The 17,580-nt window shown below is 52.0% G+C and overlaps 1 protein-coding gene across 1 annotated transcript in view; it reads right to left on the reverse strand.

The window, feature by feature from the left end:
• The window catches only part of LOC144137604 (FGGY carbohydrate kinase domain-containing protein-like), a 65,934-nt gene that overhangs the window by 21,982 nt on the left and 26,372 nt on the right, over window positions 1–17,580 (reverse strand). Inside the window, exons 3-4 of the mRNA XM_077669537.1 lie at window positions 2,608–2,759; window positions 670–895 (exon numbers count right to left, since the gene is read on the reverse strand). Coding sequence (XP_077525663.1) covers window positions 670–895; window positions 2,608–2,759 — 378 coding nt within the window. The remainder of the gene's footprint in view (window positions 1–669; window positions 896–2,607; window positions 2,760–17,580) is intronic.

Genomic DNA, 17,580 nt, shown 5'->3' on the forward strand with positions numbered 1-17,580 from the left:
CCGTCATCATCTTGCACAAACTGGGGCTGGTCTATCGTCGCTAGACTTCAATTCTCAGAAACCATAAATGGTAAATGCACGACTCCAATCTAAAACGCTCCCTCCACGCCGAAGTAATGCTATCGCGCCATACATATTGAGACCTAAACGTAGATGTTACCTGCAACTTGTTTTTGAGATATTAACGACCATGCACTTTAATCAAAGTCCTGATGGCGAATTTTATTGCGATTCTTGGCTATATTATCGGCTCCTTTCTCGCATGTGGTACTTTGTTTTTGGCAGGATTGTCTTTCTGTGGAGCGGTTCTGCCAGTAAATCTGGCTACGTGCATCAGCTTGTGAACGCGCCAGCGCCTAGTTTCCAGGCCGTGTGAGCGAAGTGACGTCACAAGTTTCTGCGAACGAAGTAGACACTGGTTTACTTGGCCGTTTTTTCCCTTCCATGGAGTGATGCCAGCCGATGTCCATTTGTCGCGCACCGCTCCGTGCGCTGTCCCGTCGACGCGATAAATGAGATCAAATTAAAGTATGTTCAACGCGTCCCAGGCCAATCATACTTCCCCCAAAGTATTCTGTTGAGAAAGGAGGAGAACTGCGTAATAAAAATAGCACCAGAAATCGGTGTTAGTACCTCTTTAGGATTCGCTTTCGTTCATAAATCGCTCACCTATGATGCGGTAGTTATCCCTTGTGAGGTCTTCGAGGCCAATGCGTATCCAGAAGGACTCTTGCCAGCCCGGCTTCATGTCCGAGTCCGGCGCCTGCCCCGCCTGGTAGGTCCACTTGCAAACGACCGAACAAAGGGACCGAGATGCGCTGCCCGTGGCACGCCACGTCAGGTAGTCGGGCAGGTCCATGGCGAAGCCCAGCCGTTCCCAGCTAGAAGGCAGGTTCTAGGCAACGAAACGTGCACATTTTGTAGTGTAAGGTACACTGTCCGAGGTTGAGCAGTTTCGCGTGGACCTCGAAGGGCCGTTCTGTGCAAGCGCGAGGAGCATTGGATTGGGTTGGGTTGGATTGGATTGGATTGGCTTGGATTCGGATCGGATTAGATTGCATTAAATTGGATTGGATAATCCAATCCAATTGGAGTAGGGGTGTGTAGAGAATTGGGTCTGCACATTCGCCGGTCTGCGCATTTCGGAGTGACGTCATAGCCGCGGCAGACGCACTGGCGCTGGCGCGTGTCCAGCTGTGTGCCTCCGTTGCGCAGTAGACAAGTCTGACGCTGCGCCGGAGCCGCTTGATGGCCGTTTCGCGTGGCTCCTGGAGAGCCGTGCTTTGCATGCGCGGAGAGCAGTGACTGGACTGGACCCTACTAGAGTAGATTGGATTGGACTGGACTGGACTGGACTGGATTGGATTGGATTGGATTGGATTTGAGTGGGTTGTGTTGGAATAGAAATTGTGTTAGCAGCAGTAAGCATGATAATCAGCTGATCCTAGACATCCAGGAAACCTAAGAATAACCAGCTGAATCTTGGCTCACGCTACGTATATCCTGGCATAGCCGAGCTAAGCCACTACTAATTTTTTTTTAAATGGGAGTGGAGACAAAACGCAAGTTTAGACCAATAAAAAGATTGTCTTGTCCCGTAACAGCAATGACAATTGTATCGCAAACTTTTAACGAATCATGGACATTTCAAGAAAACTGGACAAAGCAGTGGCGACCCTCTAGCCGCTTTCTGACGATCTCTCTATGACGTCACATAAATTTGTTTGGGCCATTGGCGGCCGTCGACCTAAGCCACCACCCCCCGGCACATTACTAGGCGGCTGTGGTGCGGTGTCTAGTTCCTTTCTATCATATTACTTGCACGTTAACAAGCAGGTAATACTACATTAGTTTTTTTACAGCTTTAACTTCTTTTCATTACTGCTAAAATCTAGCAGGACCAAACCTGAAGGTTTCTCGATATTTATTGCGTTTTTCTGGAGCTCAGTGCTGCCAAAAACTAGTGCTTTCAAACTGAACACAGTTGTATTTTGCCTTCACTTCCCCTTTAAAGGGTTCACGAAGGTAACATACAACTTTGCTTCACAACAAAGTTGAGTAATTTATTAATGACCATAACTTTTTACTGTGAAATACGACGCTATCGGAGCGGCGTAATTCGCAATTGAAGGGGTGGGTCTAAAGTTGCCTGCAATGAGGACACAACCACAGCAATAACCAGAATGGCGTCAGTATGCCTATAGTACAAATGGAGAAGCATAGCGCTGAAGGCACTACAAGTTGAACGATTGTCAAATAAGGTTTGTGGAACGCAGGAGTGAACTTCGCATTTGCACACAGGGCAGCTGCGGGTCCGGTTTGCGAGTTCTCACAGCGCCCCTCCTCCCGTTCATAAACTGCACATTTACATTCATTTGGGGAGCAAAACAAAACGGCAAGCGTATACTGTGCAGGCTCTGGGCAGCACTTGCAAGCCCAATAATATAGAGCGTACAGAGACAAAATATTAAGAACAGGCCCTCCAACGGGCTCAGAAGATTGCACATTAACTGCACCCCGTTTAAACCTGATTTCGTTACAAGCGGGAACAAAACAGGGCGCGTTTATTCGGTGTCAGCAATCAGGAGTGTTTCACATGATACATGCCTGCTTCAGCCAGAGCAGCTTTGGCGGTTGCATCTCTGGTGACATGGCGCCGCCCACGAAGCGCAAGACAGGGTGTCCCGTACCACTGATCATCTCGGCCTCTGCAATGGCCCGATGGTCCATCCAAAGTACCACATTTTGCTCCGGTTCGCCTGCAATCGGGAAAGACGTAAAAAGGTTCGATTTCAGACCTGCGACCCATAGTTGCCCGTTGACACTATGATTTGACAAAAAAAGCATTCTTAAACACCTAAAACTTGCTTTTTTACATCGACAGGACATTTAAGTTGAGGAGTGATCATGAGATATCTAAAAACTGTTCGCCAAGGACATACGCAACATGTTGTTTACATGCGTCTAGCAACTCGGTTTAAAATGGCCACCTCAATTAGCACTGTTGGGCTGTACCTATTTTCCACTTGTTAATTTACAAGGTCCTACATCACAATTGTGCTATTTAGAACGCTTCGTGTCTTATTTCTCCTCTTGGTCCAATATCATTCATATTTAGGCTGTACCTCGAAAGCCACGTTCCATGTCGTGATGAAACAAAGTTCCGTCGTTGATGAAAAGATGGTGGTCCCCGCCTAAGTTTTTCCTTAAGTTGTACACCGGCACACTTTCTGTTAGTACATGAACGGAAGAGAAAAGACTTTTCCTTGCCTGGTCCTCAACCTGCACTTTGTGCAAAAATCGCGAAAGCATCGCGCACGTGCTCAGAGTGCTGGGACGCCACCTTTTTCGGGGGTGTTTTACATAGAACGAAAAAATAATATCTGCCTGCTACGCACGTTGCCTGCTACGCCTGCTACGCACGTACCGTCGCACGCTCCAGACCTGCAAGTGCTGCGAAGCTGTTGGGCATCGCCAAGACGTATGCCCCCAACCCGACAAACCACGCTGCCCGAATTGCGGATTCTCCAACCCTACACAAGACCACGACTGTGTCCCCCATTGCCAACTGTGCAACGGACCCCATCCCACTGCCAACCGGGACTGCCCTAAACGCTTCCGCCCAACCCCGACACCATAATGCCGCGAACCATACATTGGGTTTGTTTATTTGTGTTTTGCTTTTACCGCCCGGCTGCGCCGGTCTGTGTTATCTCTGCGCCAAGGGAAGCGCGTGTTCCATTCTTTCTTTCTGTGCCGCATGTGTTATCTGTTGTGACAGGGAGAGCATTCCGATCTAACGTGAAAAGCCCAGAATAATCTTCTTGGATCTGCTATGTTCTCGATGTGAATCGACGTTTCGAGAACCACGCGCGCCGAAAGATAAAAAAATTCCCGCGCCTTCCCGCGAGGGGAACACGAGTAAATGCAGAGCATTGGGGCCTCAGTACTGGTTGAAGGCAGTGTTGCTTCCATCACTTCTTCCGTGATGCTGGAGTAGCAGACATGAGTAAACGTGGGGGCGAGCGTCAACCAAGGAAGGAAGGAGCAACGCAGTGACTGAATGACCGCTAGACGCTTTATATTTGCAGCGCGCGCAGTAGAGGGAGAGCAGTACGGGGGGAGAGCGCGCATGCGCAAGCAGCGCGCGCCCTTCCACGCCCCACCGCGCTGCTATCACGCACCTGCTACGCCGAGACCGCGACGGAGCGAACGGGCTGACTACGACGCATGCGCGCGCCAGCTGCTGTTGAGAGAGAGGAGGGAAGGAGGAGAGGCGCACCTGCTGCGGACGCGGAGCTGTTGACACCGTCAGACGCAGGAAGAGGCGAGCCTAAGAAATGCCTGCAGTGCGGACGCCGGGGCATTCGATTCTGCGACGCTCGCCGACGCAAGTCACTTTGTTGACCGCTGCTTCGCCGCCTCTGTATTCTTTTGAGTTGTTAGGGGAGCACAAGTTCGCTCCAATAAACGTGTTTCTCATTCAAGACAACTGCATCGTCCTTGTCTTCGTGACAATATGAGACGCGCCCTAACAACCAGACTAACAATCACGGCAAGCTTCAGGTTTCAGCTGAAGACTACCCGCCACTCTCCCCTCCAACAACGGTCATCAGCAAGGAGACACCAAAAGCTACCCCAACAAAGGTGAGCTGGTCAGCCAAACTCACGAATGCTCCCACTGCTCAAATCCCTTTATCCCCTACCCACCCCCTACCCCCTCAGCACAACTACACCTTCACTGTCATGCTTGAAGAGTTCAGACAGCAGCAACAACGATTCCAGAAACAGCTGGACGACCTCACAAACAAAATAGAAAAGCTGGTGCAAACACCACTCCTCTCAACCCTTTCACAACCAACTACCCCCCCGGAACAAATTTCTGCCCTCATCGAAACTACGTTCACACAAATAATCGAAACAAAACTAGCAACTCATCGACACACAGGCTGAAAATCTCAACACTCTATGCAGAAATCTTCAAACACTCACGGATCGCCAAAACAAGATTGAACTGGCCATGCAAGGAATAAAGGAAACCCTATCGAATGTCCATCCCCCCCAAAAAACCAAGCACCACCCATACTATGACTAAAGCCATGGCCGACACCATCATAGTGTACCAGTGGAATTGCCGCTCTTTCCACAGCAAACGGCACGAACTATCTCTCTTCGTACAGACTGAGCCCCCGGACGTAATAGCCCTGCAAGAAACTAACACCTCCACCCCCCGTCTGCCTCAGTATACTGCATTCACGCAGGACCCTCAATACCGCACCGCCATACTAGTACATAACACCCACCCAGCCCAGCCCCACTACCTCAACCAGACCATCCCGCACACCTTTGTAGAACTCATCCCGACTCGCCCGTCAAGCCCAAGCGTTTACATCCTGAACATCTACAGCCCGCCATCCGAAAACCTGAAAACCATAGACAACCTCATACATGAAGCCACACGGAAGGCCTGCAATAATCCATTACTTATCCTTGGCGACTTCAATGCCTCCCACCCAGCATGGGGTTATCATTTCGCATCAAAAAAGGGCACTGCCCTACTCCATGCTGCCAAAACAATCAACTGGTCCTCCAAAACGACCTTACTACCCCTACGAGAATCGGAAATAGCGTTGCCCGCGACACTATACCGGACCTCACCTTCTCAAAAAACTGCCCCAACACCACCTGGCTTTGCCTAAGCGAAACACTTGGCAGTGATCACCATATAATATCGACGAGCATACCCTTCGAAAGAAAACCGCGCAGAAAGGGCACTGCCCATCTTACCAACTGGCCAGCCTTTCGCAAGGACGACTCAGACCTCCCACCCATCGGCGAAAACCTGGAAGATTGGACCCAAGCCCTTGAGCAACGGGTCGGGAAACACACCCAACTCATTGCCCTCACGGAAGACATACCTGCGGTAGACCCCCACCTTATGCATATTTGGGATGCTCGGCGGGGCCTCACAAAGCGGTGGAAACGCCAAAAACACAATGGAACCCTAAAAAAGCGCATTGCCATTTTGACCCAGAAAGCCCAGACATATGCAGCCCAACTCCAAACCCAGAACTGGCACCATTTTTGTAACCAACTGCAAGGAACCAAAACGTGGCACTTACTGCGATATCTCCTGGACAAAAGCTCGACTCACAAACAAACGAATCACCGGATACAACAACTCATACGAAATAGTGCCCTCCCCCCAAGAGACCTCCTGCAATCCATAAAGCTACACCTCTTCGGAGATCCTGCAACTTACCCCTCCACACCGGACATTCAATACACCGGACCAACTAACGAAGCCCTTGACACTCCCTTCACCCTGGCCGAACTCCGAGCCATCCTGGCCCGGCTAACCAGCAACACCACGCCGGGTAAGGACCGCATCACTTATTGCACCATCCGCAACCTAAGCGAAGATACCCTCCAAGTTCTCCTTGACTACTACAATCATCACTGGCAACAGGGCACCTATCCAGAACAGTGGCGGCATTCCGACATCACGCTAATCCCGAAACCTAACAAGCCTCTATCACCCACCACCCTCCGACCTATCTCCCTGACATCATGCCTCGGAAAAATCTACGAACATTTAGCACATCAACGCCTAACTACCCACCTAGAAGAAAAACACCTGTACCCCCTAACAATGTTCGGCTTTCGCCAGCACCTCTCTACGCAGGACATCCTTATACAAATCAAAGAGCAAATACTAGACCACCTCAGCCGTGACGCTCCAAAGGCCCTACTCACATTAGATGTTAAGGGCGCCTTTGATAACGTAACACACCAAGCCATTCTCGAAAACCTCAACCATACCGAATGCGGCCACCGAATCTTTTACTTCGTTAAGGCGTTCCTGGGAAACCGCACAGCCACGTTGCGACTCGGACCCATACAATCCCCAACTTTCGAAACACCGGCCAAAGGCACCCCGCAAGGGTCTGTAATTTCACCCCACTCCTCCAATTACCAAGCAAACTAGACAATATCCCCGGCATTCGTCATGCCCTATACGCGGACGATTTAACCATTTGGACGACACATGGCTCGAGCGGAGAACAAGAAGACGCACTCCAGCAAGCCATCGACACCACCATTGCTTATCTCCAACCCAGGGGCCTCACAGCAGAACCTAACAAATCGGCCCTGTTGATTCTACGTTCCCGCACAAGAGGCCGACCCCCTCCCACTACCCCAGATCCCCAAGTCGTCATTCAAGGATCCCCCATCCCACAAATTACCACGCTCCGCGTGCTCGGCGTACCTTTCCACTACGATGGCTCCGGAGCGGCCCTTCTACCACAACTCCAAAAAACAGTCACACAGCTAACACACCTCATCCGAAGAATACGAGGCTCTACATACGGACTTAAAGAACACGATACCTGCAAGCTAATCCAAGCGCTGATAGTCAGCCGCATCACCTATGGCTCCCCATTTGTCAACCTGAAACCGCAGGAAATCAACAAACTGGACACCCTCATCAGAAAAGCCTACAAAGCAGCCCTCGGCCTCCCAACCTACACATCTAACGATCGTCTCCTCAAACTCGGCCTGCATAATACCTTATGTGAACTGTTGGAAGCACAGCGCGCATCACACCTCCAGAGACTCATATTGACACCACCATGAAGAAAAGTTCTCCAGGACATCGGACGCACTACCCCTTCTTCACAGCAAGCACCGCAACGTATTCCTCTCACCATCCGTCAACCGCTCAAGGTCCATCCTGTTCCAAAACACATGCATCCTACCTACAACCGGGGACGCCGAGAGGCCAGGGTGAGGCTCCTTGAAAAAATTCCCCGCATTTCCCCGAGGGGAAGAATGTGAAAGTGCGAATGCACGAGTTGAATTTGCGCGGTTCGGTAATGTTCGCGAAAGAGAGATCACACACACACACACACACAACTACAAAGAAAGAAAGATGCATTTATTCACAGACACCTATTTGTGTTGTCGTTGTACTTGATTGCTAGAGCGGATCTCAGCTTTGAAATTTCGTGTCAGTACTCCTTTAAGCGGGTGCATTAGCCCTTCTCACGCCCGATTCCTGGCCAATCCCCCACGTGGGTATGTGCCATGTCAGCGGCTAGGCAGTGCGCGCCCATCTCCCCCCGTTGCCAAGGAAGACGAGGAGATTCCTGGCCAATCCCCCACGTGGGTATGTGCCATGTCAGCGGCCAGGCAGCGCGCGCCCATCTTCCCCCGTTGCCAAGGAAGACGAGGAGATTCCTGGCCAATCCCCCACGTGGGTATGTGCCATGTCAGCGGCCAGGCAGCGCGCGCCCATCTCCCCCCGTTGCCAAGGAAGACGAGGAGCGCGCGCACCCGCAGCTGTTGCTATGCGGACGGCGGCGGACGCTTCAGGCTCGCTTAAGAAGTGCATTCGCACTTAATAACGACACAGCTCAGACCCTCACACACGGTACACAGACATTGCTCGATCTACAGACCACAAGCACACAACCCTTGCAGTCCTCGACTCAACTGGTAAATTAGCAACTGCAGCCTCCTATCGGAACCTACCGGTAGCAACGGCCGAAGCGCTAGCCATCGCTCACGCCACCACTACCCACCAACAAAAACCCTACTTGACCATCATATCGGATTCCCAACAAGCCTGCCGCCTATACCAAGCCGGCCTCGCACCCCCTCAAGCCATCCAGATCCTACAACACCTCCCCGAAGACATCGACATCTCTATCATCTGGACACCAGGCCACACCGGCCTTGCAGGGAATGAGGCGGCCCACGCCGTAGCCCGAGACCTCCTCAACCGGGCACTCCCAACAGCAAGGCCAGGAAGAACCGGACAAGCCCCACCTGTCCCACAGGCACTGACCCCACTCGACCTCACATACAGCTCCATTCTCTCTCATTACACAAACACAAGACGGATATACCCACCTCCTCATCACACTCTTTCCAACCATCAAGCGTATATCTACCGGCGACTGCAAACCGAGACATACTACAACCACACCATCCTGTCCCACATCTCCCCATCTCTGTTCCCCTACAATTGCCCACAGTGTGACATCCCAATCTCAACTTACCACATAGTATACTCCTGTCCCCACCACCCTCACCCCATCCCATCCCCATCCCCTGAGCAGTGGGAGTCTGCGCTGACCAGCTCGGCGCCGGAGCGTCAACTCGCGCTGGTGCAACGAGCCACGGATGCAGCGCAGGCCCGCGGCCTCCTGGATGAAGGAGGCTGACCACACCCCTTTCCCTACCCCTTGAGCTCAGTGAAGAACGTTTTTAACCACCACCACCTGCTACGCCATATTGGATAGGAGTTGTGGAAGTAGATGAGGAAGAAGGGGGCGTGCACACTATCATCATTAATAAATAAAAGGAGGTGGAAGTGCGTTTCCAGTTCTGCCCTACCCTGGCGTATTGGTTTCTTGCGGTTCACAACAGGAGTCTTGGCAGTGGAAAATGGTGGCATTACATAATAATTGCCTTAGAATTACACGCAATTTGGCGATCCCGGCCATGCACTATGTTAATGCTACTATTGTAAACAATTTTCTCTCGCAAAATGTAACCAGTCTCCTTGAAGTGTATTGTTTGCAGCAACACAAAATGGAATGAATATGTGTATTATAAGAGCTATCAACATTTTATGATTATCTTAAACCATTCAGCCAACCAAAGTATGGGCGGCGGTTTTTAATCTGACGTTGACAAATGTTCATTTGTGACGAAAAAGGTAAGAAAAAGTGTCGAAGTATTCCAAACTGGAGTATGCGTGTGCAGTTTGGGACCCCACCATACTAACCTCTCAAAATGCCTTGAATCCGTCCTGAATCGTGTCGCAATGTTTATTTTCAATGAATACTCAAATTGTACTCACAGAATGTTAACCAAAAGCTAAACTACTTAGTCTCGAGCCCAGGAGCAAAGCTGCTAGGTTGTCTGTACCGTAAATTCTGTCACTCATCGTTCGGTAAGCCTGTCATTGGGCATTTTCATCTGCACTGATGTCGAAGCAATCCCCAAAATGCAGTTTACCCACCCAACGCCCGTACATTCGGCATATCTTCATTCTTTTTTTTCTCTCAAACAGCCATAGACGGGAACGATCTCTTCAGCCAGGTCATGCACAACTCCGAAGCAAGCAATTTCAGCAATTGAACCCGGGCCATCACCCTGCCCGAAGACTGCCCACCTCTCATGCATTACCACTCCCTTGGAGCATTTCAGGAACTAATCAACCAGGTACTACACCACGAGCATCACTGAGCACTTGCGCAAACAGGAGAGGCGATGTATGTACGTTAGACGAATATATATGCAATTACTCCGTTGAGCCCTGTGTTGCCCTCATGTTGACCCTGATTTCATCATCTCTCCTCCTTCGGCTAGCCAGACGTGTTTCAGCGCTGCGAAGAAAGACGGTTGGCACCTTCTTGAACTGCCGTAATCCGCTGCTGTATATTTAAGACTAGTTAATTCCGTGATTACCCCAGCAGTCATCTTAGACGCGTGCCGAGAGCACACATGGGTTTCCTAGTCGTCTTTTAAACTTGACAGGTGCGCACTTTTTTAGAACTCCGCCTGAAATGTTAAACGTTACCAGCAACTTATCCGTCTTTTTTTGCGCATCGGCGCCGGCCATATACAATAAACAAAAGCGTCACCTAGTGATTATCATATTGTCGCGAAGACAAGAACGATGCAGTTGTCTTGAATGAGAAACACGTTTATTGGAGCGAACTTGTGCTCCCCTAACAACTCAAAAGAATACAGAGGCGGCGAAGCAGCGGTCAACAAAGTGACTTGCACAGGCGAGTGTCGTCGAATCGAATGCCCCGGCGTCCGCACTGCAGCCTTTTTATCTTTCGGCGCGCGTGGTTCTCGAAACGTCGATTCACATCGAGAACATAGTAGATCCAAGAAGATTATTCTGGGCTGTTCACGTTAGATCGGAATGCTCTCCCTATCACGACAGATAACACATGCGGCACAGAAAGAAAGAATGGAACACGCGCTTCCCTTGGCGCAGAGATAACACAGACCGGCGCAGCCGGGCGGTAAAAGCAAAACACAAATAAACAAACCCAATGTATGGTTCGCGGCGTTACCCCCCCTCTAAGAGTGCATCGACCCGATGCTAACATAAGCGACAGTCCGAAAATAAAAATAAAATTCGTTATCGTCCGTAGAAAGGTTTTAAGCGAACCACGTGAACGACTTCGGGCCGCGTGCGTCGTCGTGATGTTCCGGAATCACCATCGGGAATCACCTCGTAGGTAAGTTGGCCGACACGTCGTAGAATCTGGTAGGGTCCGAAATACCGTCGCAGGAGCTTCTCACTGAGTCCGCGTCGTCGGATGGGAGTCCAAACCCACACACGATCCCCTGGTTGGTACTCGGCGTCTCGGCGTCGGAGGTTGTAGCGGCCCGCATCCACCAGCTGCTGGTCCGTTATACGAACTCGAGCGAGCTGGCGGGCCTCCTCCGCACGTTGAAGATATCCGTGGACGTCGGCGTTGAGGTCGTCGTCTTCAACGTGCGGAAGCATGGCGTCGAGCATCGTAGTTGGCCTTCTACCGTAGACAAGCTCGAACGGCGTCAGCCGCGTCGTCTCCTGGATAGCCGTGTTGTACGCAAATGTAACATACGGGAGCACTTCGTCGCAAGTCTTTTGTTCAACGTCAACGTACATTGACAGCATATCTGCGATTGTCTTGTTCAGACGTTCTGTTAGTCCGTTCGTTTGGGGGTGGTACGCCGTCGTTCTTCGGTGATCCGTGTTGCTGTAGCGTAATACTCCTTGCATCAGCTCCGCAGTAAATGCCGTTCCGCGGTCGGTGATTAGGACTTCCGGGGCTCCATGTCGCAGCACAACTTGGCTTATAAAGAACTTTGCCACTTCTTGTGCAGTCCCCCTCGGAAGAGCGGCGGTCTCTGCGTAGCGCGTCATGTAGTCTGTCGCTACGACAATCCACTTGTTCTGTGATCGTGACGTAGGGAACGGGCCTAAAAGGTCCATTCCAATCTGTTGAAATGGTCTCGATGGGACGGCGATCGGTTGCAGAAGTCCGGCGGGTCTTGTCGGCGGCGTTTTTCGTCGCTGGCAGTCACGGCAGCTCCGGACGTAGTGGGTGGCGTCAGAGGTAAGGCCGGGCCAGTAGTACCTCGCCTTGATTTTTCCAATAGTGCGCGCTGTGCCGAGATGTCCGGAAGACGGGTCGTCGTGGCACGCTTCCAAAATTTCGTCACGAAGGTCCGCGGGGATGACGAGAAGGTAATTCGCTCTTGTTCCGGGGCTGAAATTCTTCTTCACGAGGACGGAGTTTCTCAGGCTGAATGCTGGTAAGCTGCGTTTGAAGGTCCTAGGAACGGCAACGTTGCATCCCTCGAGGTACTCGATTATGACGCGTAAGTCGGGGTCGGCACGCTGCTGGGCGGCTAGGTCGCTCTCCGTCACGATCCCGAAGAACGCGCTGTCTTCGTCAGCGTCTTGTGGTGGTGGGTCGACGGGGGCGCGGGACAGGCAGTCGGCGTCGGAGTGTTTCCTGCCGGATTTATAAACGACGGTAACGTCGAACTCCTGCAGGCGCAAGCTCCACCGCCCAAGACGGCCAGAGGGGTCCTTCAAATTGGCGAGCCAACACAGCGCATGGTGGTCTGTTACAACCTTGAATGGCCTTCCATACACGTATGGGCGAAATTTTGAAATCGCCCATATAATAGCCAGGCACTCTTTCTCAGAGGCAGAATAGTTTTTTCTCCTCCTTCGACAGACCACGGCTGGCATAGGCGATTACCCTTTCGCAGCCGCTTTGCTTTTGGACAAGGATGGCACCCAAGCCTATATCACTGGCGTCCGTGTGCATTTCCGTTTCGGCATTTTCGTCGAAATGAGCGAGCACGGGCGGTCTTTGCAGGCATTTTTGCAGCTCGCAGAATGCTTTTTCTTGGTCGTTTTCCCAGCTGAAAGGGGTGCTATCTTTCGTCAAGCGCGTGAGTGGCTCTGCAATGCGTGCGAAGTTTGCGACGAAGCGCCGGTAGTATGCGCACAGCCCGAGAAATCTTCGCACGCCCTTCTTGTCTTTCGGCCTTGGGAAGTTCGCAATGGCTGACGTTTTTGCCGGGTCAGGTAGGACTCCCGCGGCGTTGACGACGTGGCCCAAGAACTTGAGTTCCCCGTATGCGAAACGGCACTTTTCAGGCTTCAGCGTCAACCCCGACGTACGAATGGCCTCGAGTACAGACTCCAACCTTGCAAGGTGTTTGTCGAAAGTCCGGGCGAATACCACTACGTCGTCGAGGTATACGAGGCAGGTGTGCCACTTAAGGCCAGCTAGCACAGTGTCCATGACTATCTGAAACGTCGCTGGTGCTGTGCACAGCCCAAACGGCATCACCTTGAACTCGTATAGGCCGTCTGGGGTTATAAATGCAGTCTTCTCTCGGTCTCTCTCGTCCACTTCAATTTGCCAGTAGCCGGTCTTCAGGTCCATCGATGAGAAGTACTTCGCGTGGCAGAGGTGGTCGAGGGCGTCGTCGATTCGGGGGAGGGACTACACGTCCTTTTTCGTGATTTTGTTCAGTCGCCGGTAGTCAACACAAAACCTTAATGTGCCGTCTTTTTTCTTTACGAGTAGGACGGGCGCAGCCCAGGGGCTTTTCGAGGGCTGTATAATGTCGTCGCTGAGCATGTCGTCGACTTGAGTCCGGATGGCTTCCCGTTCGTGTGAAGAGACGCGGTACGGTGACTGTCGGGTGGGTCGGGCTCCATCTTCGGTTATTATTCGGTGCTTCGCTAGAGGGGTCTGACGTAGTTTTGCGCTCGACGAAAAACATTCGCTATAGCGACGCAGCAAAGCCAATAACTTGTTCCGTTGTTCTTGCGGTAGCGCCGGATTCACGTCGAAAGGCTGCGGGAGCTTGAAGGTTTCTACGGGTGTGCGTTCAAAGTCGGCGACCGCGATCACGTCACTTGCTTCTTGCGCTTCTTCGAGGAATGCAATCACCGCGCCCTTGTTTAAATGCTGGTACTCCTCGGTGAAATTCGTAACCAAAATGTGGGATTGGTGTTCCTTGAAGCGCGCAATGCCTCTTGCGACCGACACACCACGGTTGAGAAGCACCCTTTGATCGGTGTCTACGATAGCGTCGACGTCAGGAGCAGCATCTTCACAGTAGACTGCGACCATCAAGCTTGCGCGGGGTGGCAGGGTGACATGATCATCGGCAATCCTTACAGCAGCACGTCGTTCGGGGTTCGGTTCCGGCGTCATGGAGTGATTGGGGGAAAAAGTTATTGACTTGGTCTGCAGATCGATTATTGCACCGTTGTCCATCAAAAAGTCCATTCCAAGAATTACGTCGCGGGAGCAGTTAGGCAGAATGACGAACGCCGCAGGGTACGTTGTGCCGTCTATGGTGACGCGCGATGTGCACGTTCCACTTGGCGTCACGAGGTGGCCTCCTGCTGTGCGTATGTGCGGACCGTCCCATCTGGTCATAACTTTCTTCAGTTTAGACGCAAATGGTCCGCTCATTACCGAATAGTCAGCTCCCGTGTCTACGAGGGCGACTACGTCAAAGCCGTCGATGGACACCTTGACGTCAGATGCAGTCTTCCTCGAGTTCCGGGTTCGTCGGGGCGTCGTATCTCTGCTTGTACGTGTTGACGGTCGGGCACTGTGCATCGTCGTTGTCGTCGTCTTCTCAACGGACGTCTCGGTCAGGTCGGGTACGCGTCGCGCCGTGTAGCTGCCGTCGTGTTCAGGAGTCTCGTTAGGGCTAGGTCGGGTCGTCGGGTTGAGGGCATGTCGTGAATGATGGTCTTCAGCGAGTCGCTGCGTCGTTGGAGGGTTTTCATGTTTCCGCCGTTGTGCAACTTTACCTCCCGAAGTTGCTGCTTTTAGTTTCCCCCGCGTGGGCTGGGGGACCTTCCACGTGAGAAGTCAGCAGTGCTGCGGCAGTTCGGTGACTGATACGGGTAGGGCGACGGTGAACGGTTGAAGCGGGCTGGTCCTCGGTTGGTGTTGGAGAGGTATTCTTCGATCTCAGCAGGGCGCTGGCCGTATCGGGGGCGTGGGGCGTCGACGGAGAACCCTCGCAAACCGAGCCTCTTGTAGGGACAGCGACGGTAGATGTGGTCGGCCTCTCCGCAGTGGTAGCACAGCGGGCGATTATCAGGCGTTCGCCACACGTCGGTCTTCCTTGGCGTCTGGTATTGGTCTACAAGGCGTCGGGCGGGCGGCATTGGACGGCGGTATGGCTCGGCCTCTTGACGACGGGTTGGAGCAGGGCGGGGTTGACGAACAGCCGAGGAGTAGGTCATGGCTTGTGGTTCGCGGGGTGCTTCCGATGGAGTAGAAGTTCCCAGTGCGTTTTGGACTTCTTCTCGGATTACGTCGGTCAGGGAAGCCACTTGAGGTTGCGGCGTCGTTGGAAAAAGCTTCCGAAGCTCCTCCCTGACCACTGCTCGGATGGTCTCTCGCAATGTATCGGAGCTTCCATTTGCGGCACCGATGGTCTCCGAGAACAGCGCGTTGACAGGGCGGTCGTACTGCCTCGTTCGAATTTCTAGCGTCTTCTCCATCGCGGCCGCCTCAGACGCGAATTCCGCCACTGTCTTCGGAGGGTTACGGACTAGACAAGCAAAAAGCTCTTGCTTCACTCCTCGCATTAGAAACCTGAGCTTCTTTTCCTCGGTCATTTCAGGGTCCGCACGACGAAAAAGTCGCTTCATGTCCTCAACGAAAATCACGACTCCTTCGTTGGGGTGCTGCGTTCGAGTTTCAAGCAAAAGCGCAGCTCGCCCTTTTCTCACCACGGTAGTGAAAGTCTTAAGGAACTCCCTTTTGAATCGAGTCCAGTCGGTCAAAGAGCTCTCATGGTTCTCGAACCAAGTTCGAGCAGCATCTTCTAAGTAAAAGAAGACATGCCGGAAAGTTTCTTCGTCGTCCCACCTGTTGAAGATGCGGACGCGCTCCGGCTTCTCCAACCATTCTTCGGGGTCTTCAGCGGGGGCTCCCCGGAACGATGGCGGTTCTCGGGGCTGCTGCAGGATGATTGGCGACGTTGTTTCTTGCACCATGGTGTTGGTTGCAGCGTTCCTTCTCTTGGGCCCTTCTGGCAGAAGACCGAACTCGGGTAGCAATCCTTGCAGTCGGGGGCTTTCTCTGGTTGGACTGGCTTGGCGGCTTCGAGATGTCGTAGAGGGCATAAAGACTTAGTACCCCGCACCTCCACCAGATGTCGCGAAGACAAGAACGATGCAGTTGTCTTGAATGAGAAACACGTTTATTGGAGCGAACTTGTGCTCCCCTAACAACTCAAAGGAATACAGAGGCGGCGAAGCAGCGGTCAACAAAGTGACTTGCACAGGCGAGTGTCGTCGAATCGAATGGCCCGGCGTCCGCACTGCAGGCTTTTTATCTTTCGGCGCGCGTGGTTCTCGAAACGTCGATTCGCATCGAGAACATAGTAGATCCAAGAAGATTATTCTGGGCTGTTCACGTCAGATCGGAATGCTCTCCCTATCACGACAGATAACACATGCGGCACAGAAAGAAAAAATGGAACACGCGCTTCCCTTGGCGCAGAGATAACACAGACCGGCGCAGCCGGGCGGTAAAAGCAAAACACAAATAAACAAACCCAATGTATGGTTCGCGGCAATATCAAAGCGCCACACGCCTGCCTGTTTCTTCTGCGAAAAACAGCCCTGGCCGCTCTTTATTTGCTCACTCGCTCAGTTTTTGTTCGCCCCGAAACCATGTCGGACCATAAAAATAACAGTGACCAAACATTTGCAACTTTTCTTTTCTTAGATAGACAACATTTTTCCGTGCATAAGAAACGGCCGAGATTTTAACGGGCCGATTAGGAACAGAGTTATTATGAAAACACACGTGCGACGGTTTCCTTTTTCTTTCTTTTCCTTTTTTTTACTTATCTTGATTTTCCCCTTTTCTTCCATTCTTTTTCTCCTGCCAAAATGTCCCAGATATGGAGTGCTGCCTGGTCCAGAGGTGAATACCACCCCGGATACCTTAGAGGCTAAAATACACAGGTGCAACCATGACAGGAAGGCTCTTTGGAACACAAACAGCCCTTTCTCACCAGATAAGGATCTGGTCAGCCTGGTGATGTAGTTCGCCCAACCCCCTCATGATTGACCAACCCAAATTCCAGCCCTCAGTCCCCAGCATCTGTAGAACACCTGAGCACGGCGACGGTCAGGCCAGCTACACCGCAGAGGGTGCTAAGAATCTCTGGGTCCGGAAAGGCCGCCTCTGGAACTTGAACTTGGCAGCGTTCAATGCACGAACTCTATCTAGCGAGGGAAGCTTAGCTGTGCTATTACAGGCGCTCTCGGACTTTAAATGGGATATTATTGGGCTATGTGAGATTAGAAAAACAGGAGAAGCTTCATAGAGCTGACTAGCGTGCATATTCCGTGCTATCGGGGACCTCACGAAAAGAAAAAGCATGGGGTGGTATTTTTTATCCACAATGAGATATCACGGAACGTGGAAGAATTCCTCAGTGTTAACAAGAGGGTCCGAGTAGTTGTGATCAAGCTTAACAAGCGAT

This window comes from Haemaphysalis longicornis, unplaced genomic scaffold, assembly GCF_048455015.1.
Source record: "Haemaphysalis longicornis isolate Haplotype H1 unplaced genomic scaffold, Haemaphysalis longicornis Haplotype H1 scaffold_413, whole genome shotgun sequence".
NCBI classification, from domain to species: Eukaryota; Metazoa; Arthropoda; class Arachnida; order Ixodida; family Ixodidae; genus Haemaphysalis; species Haemaphysalis longicornis.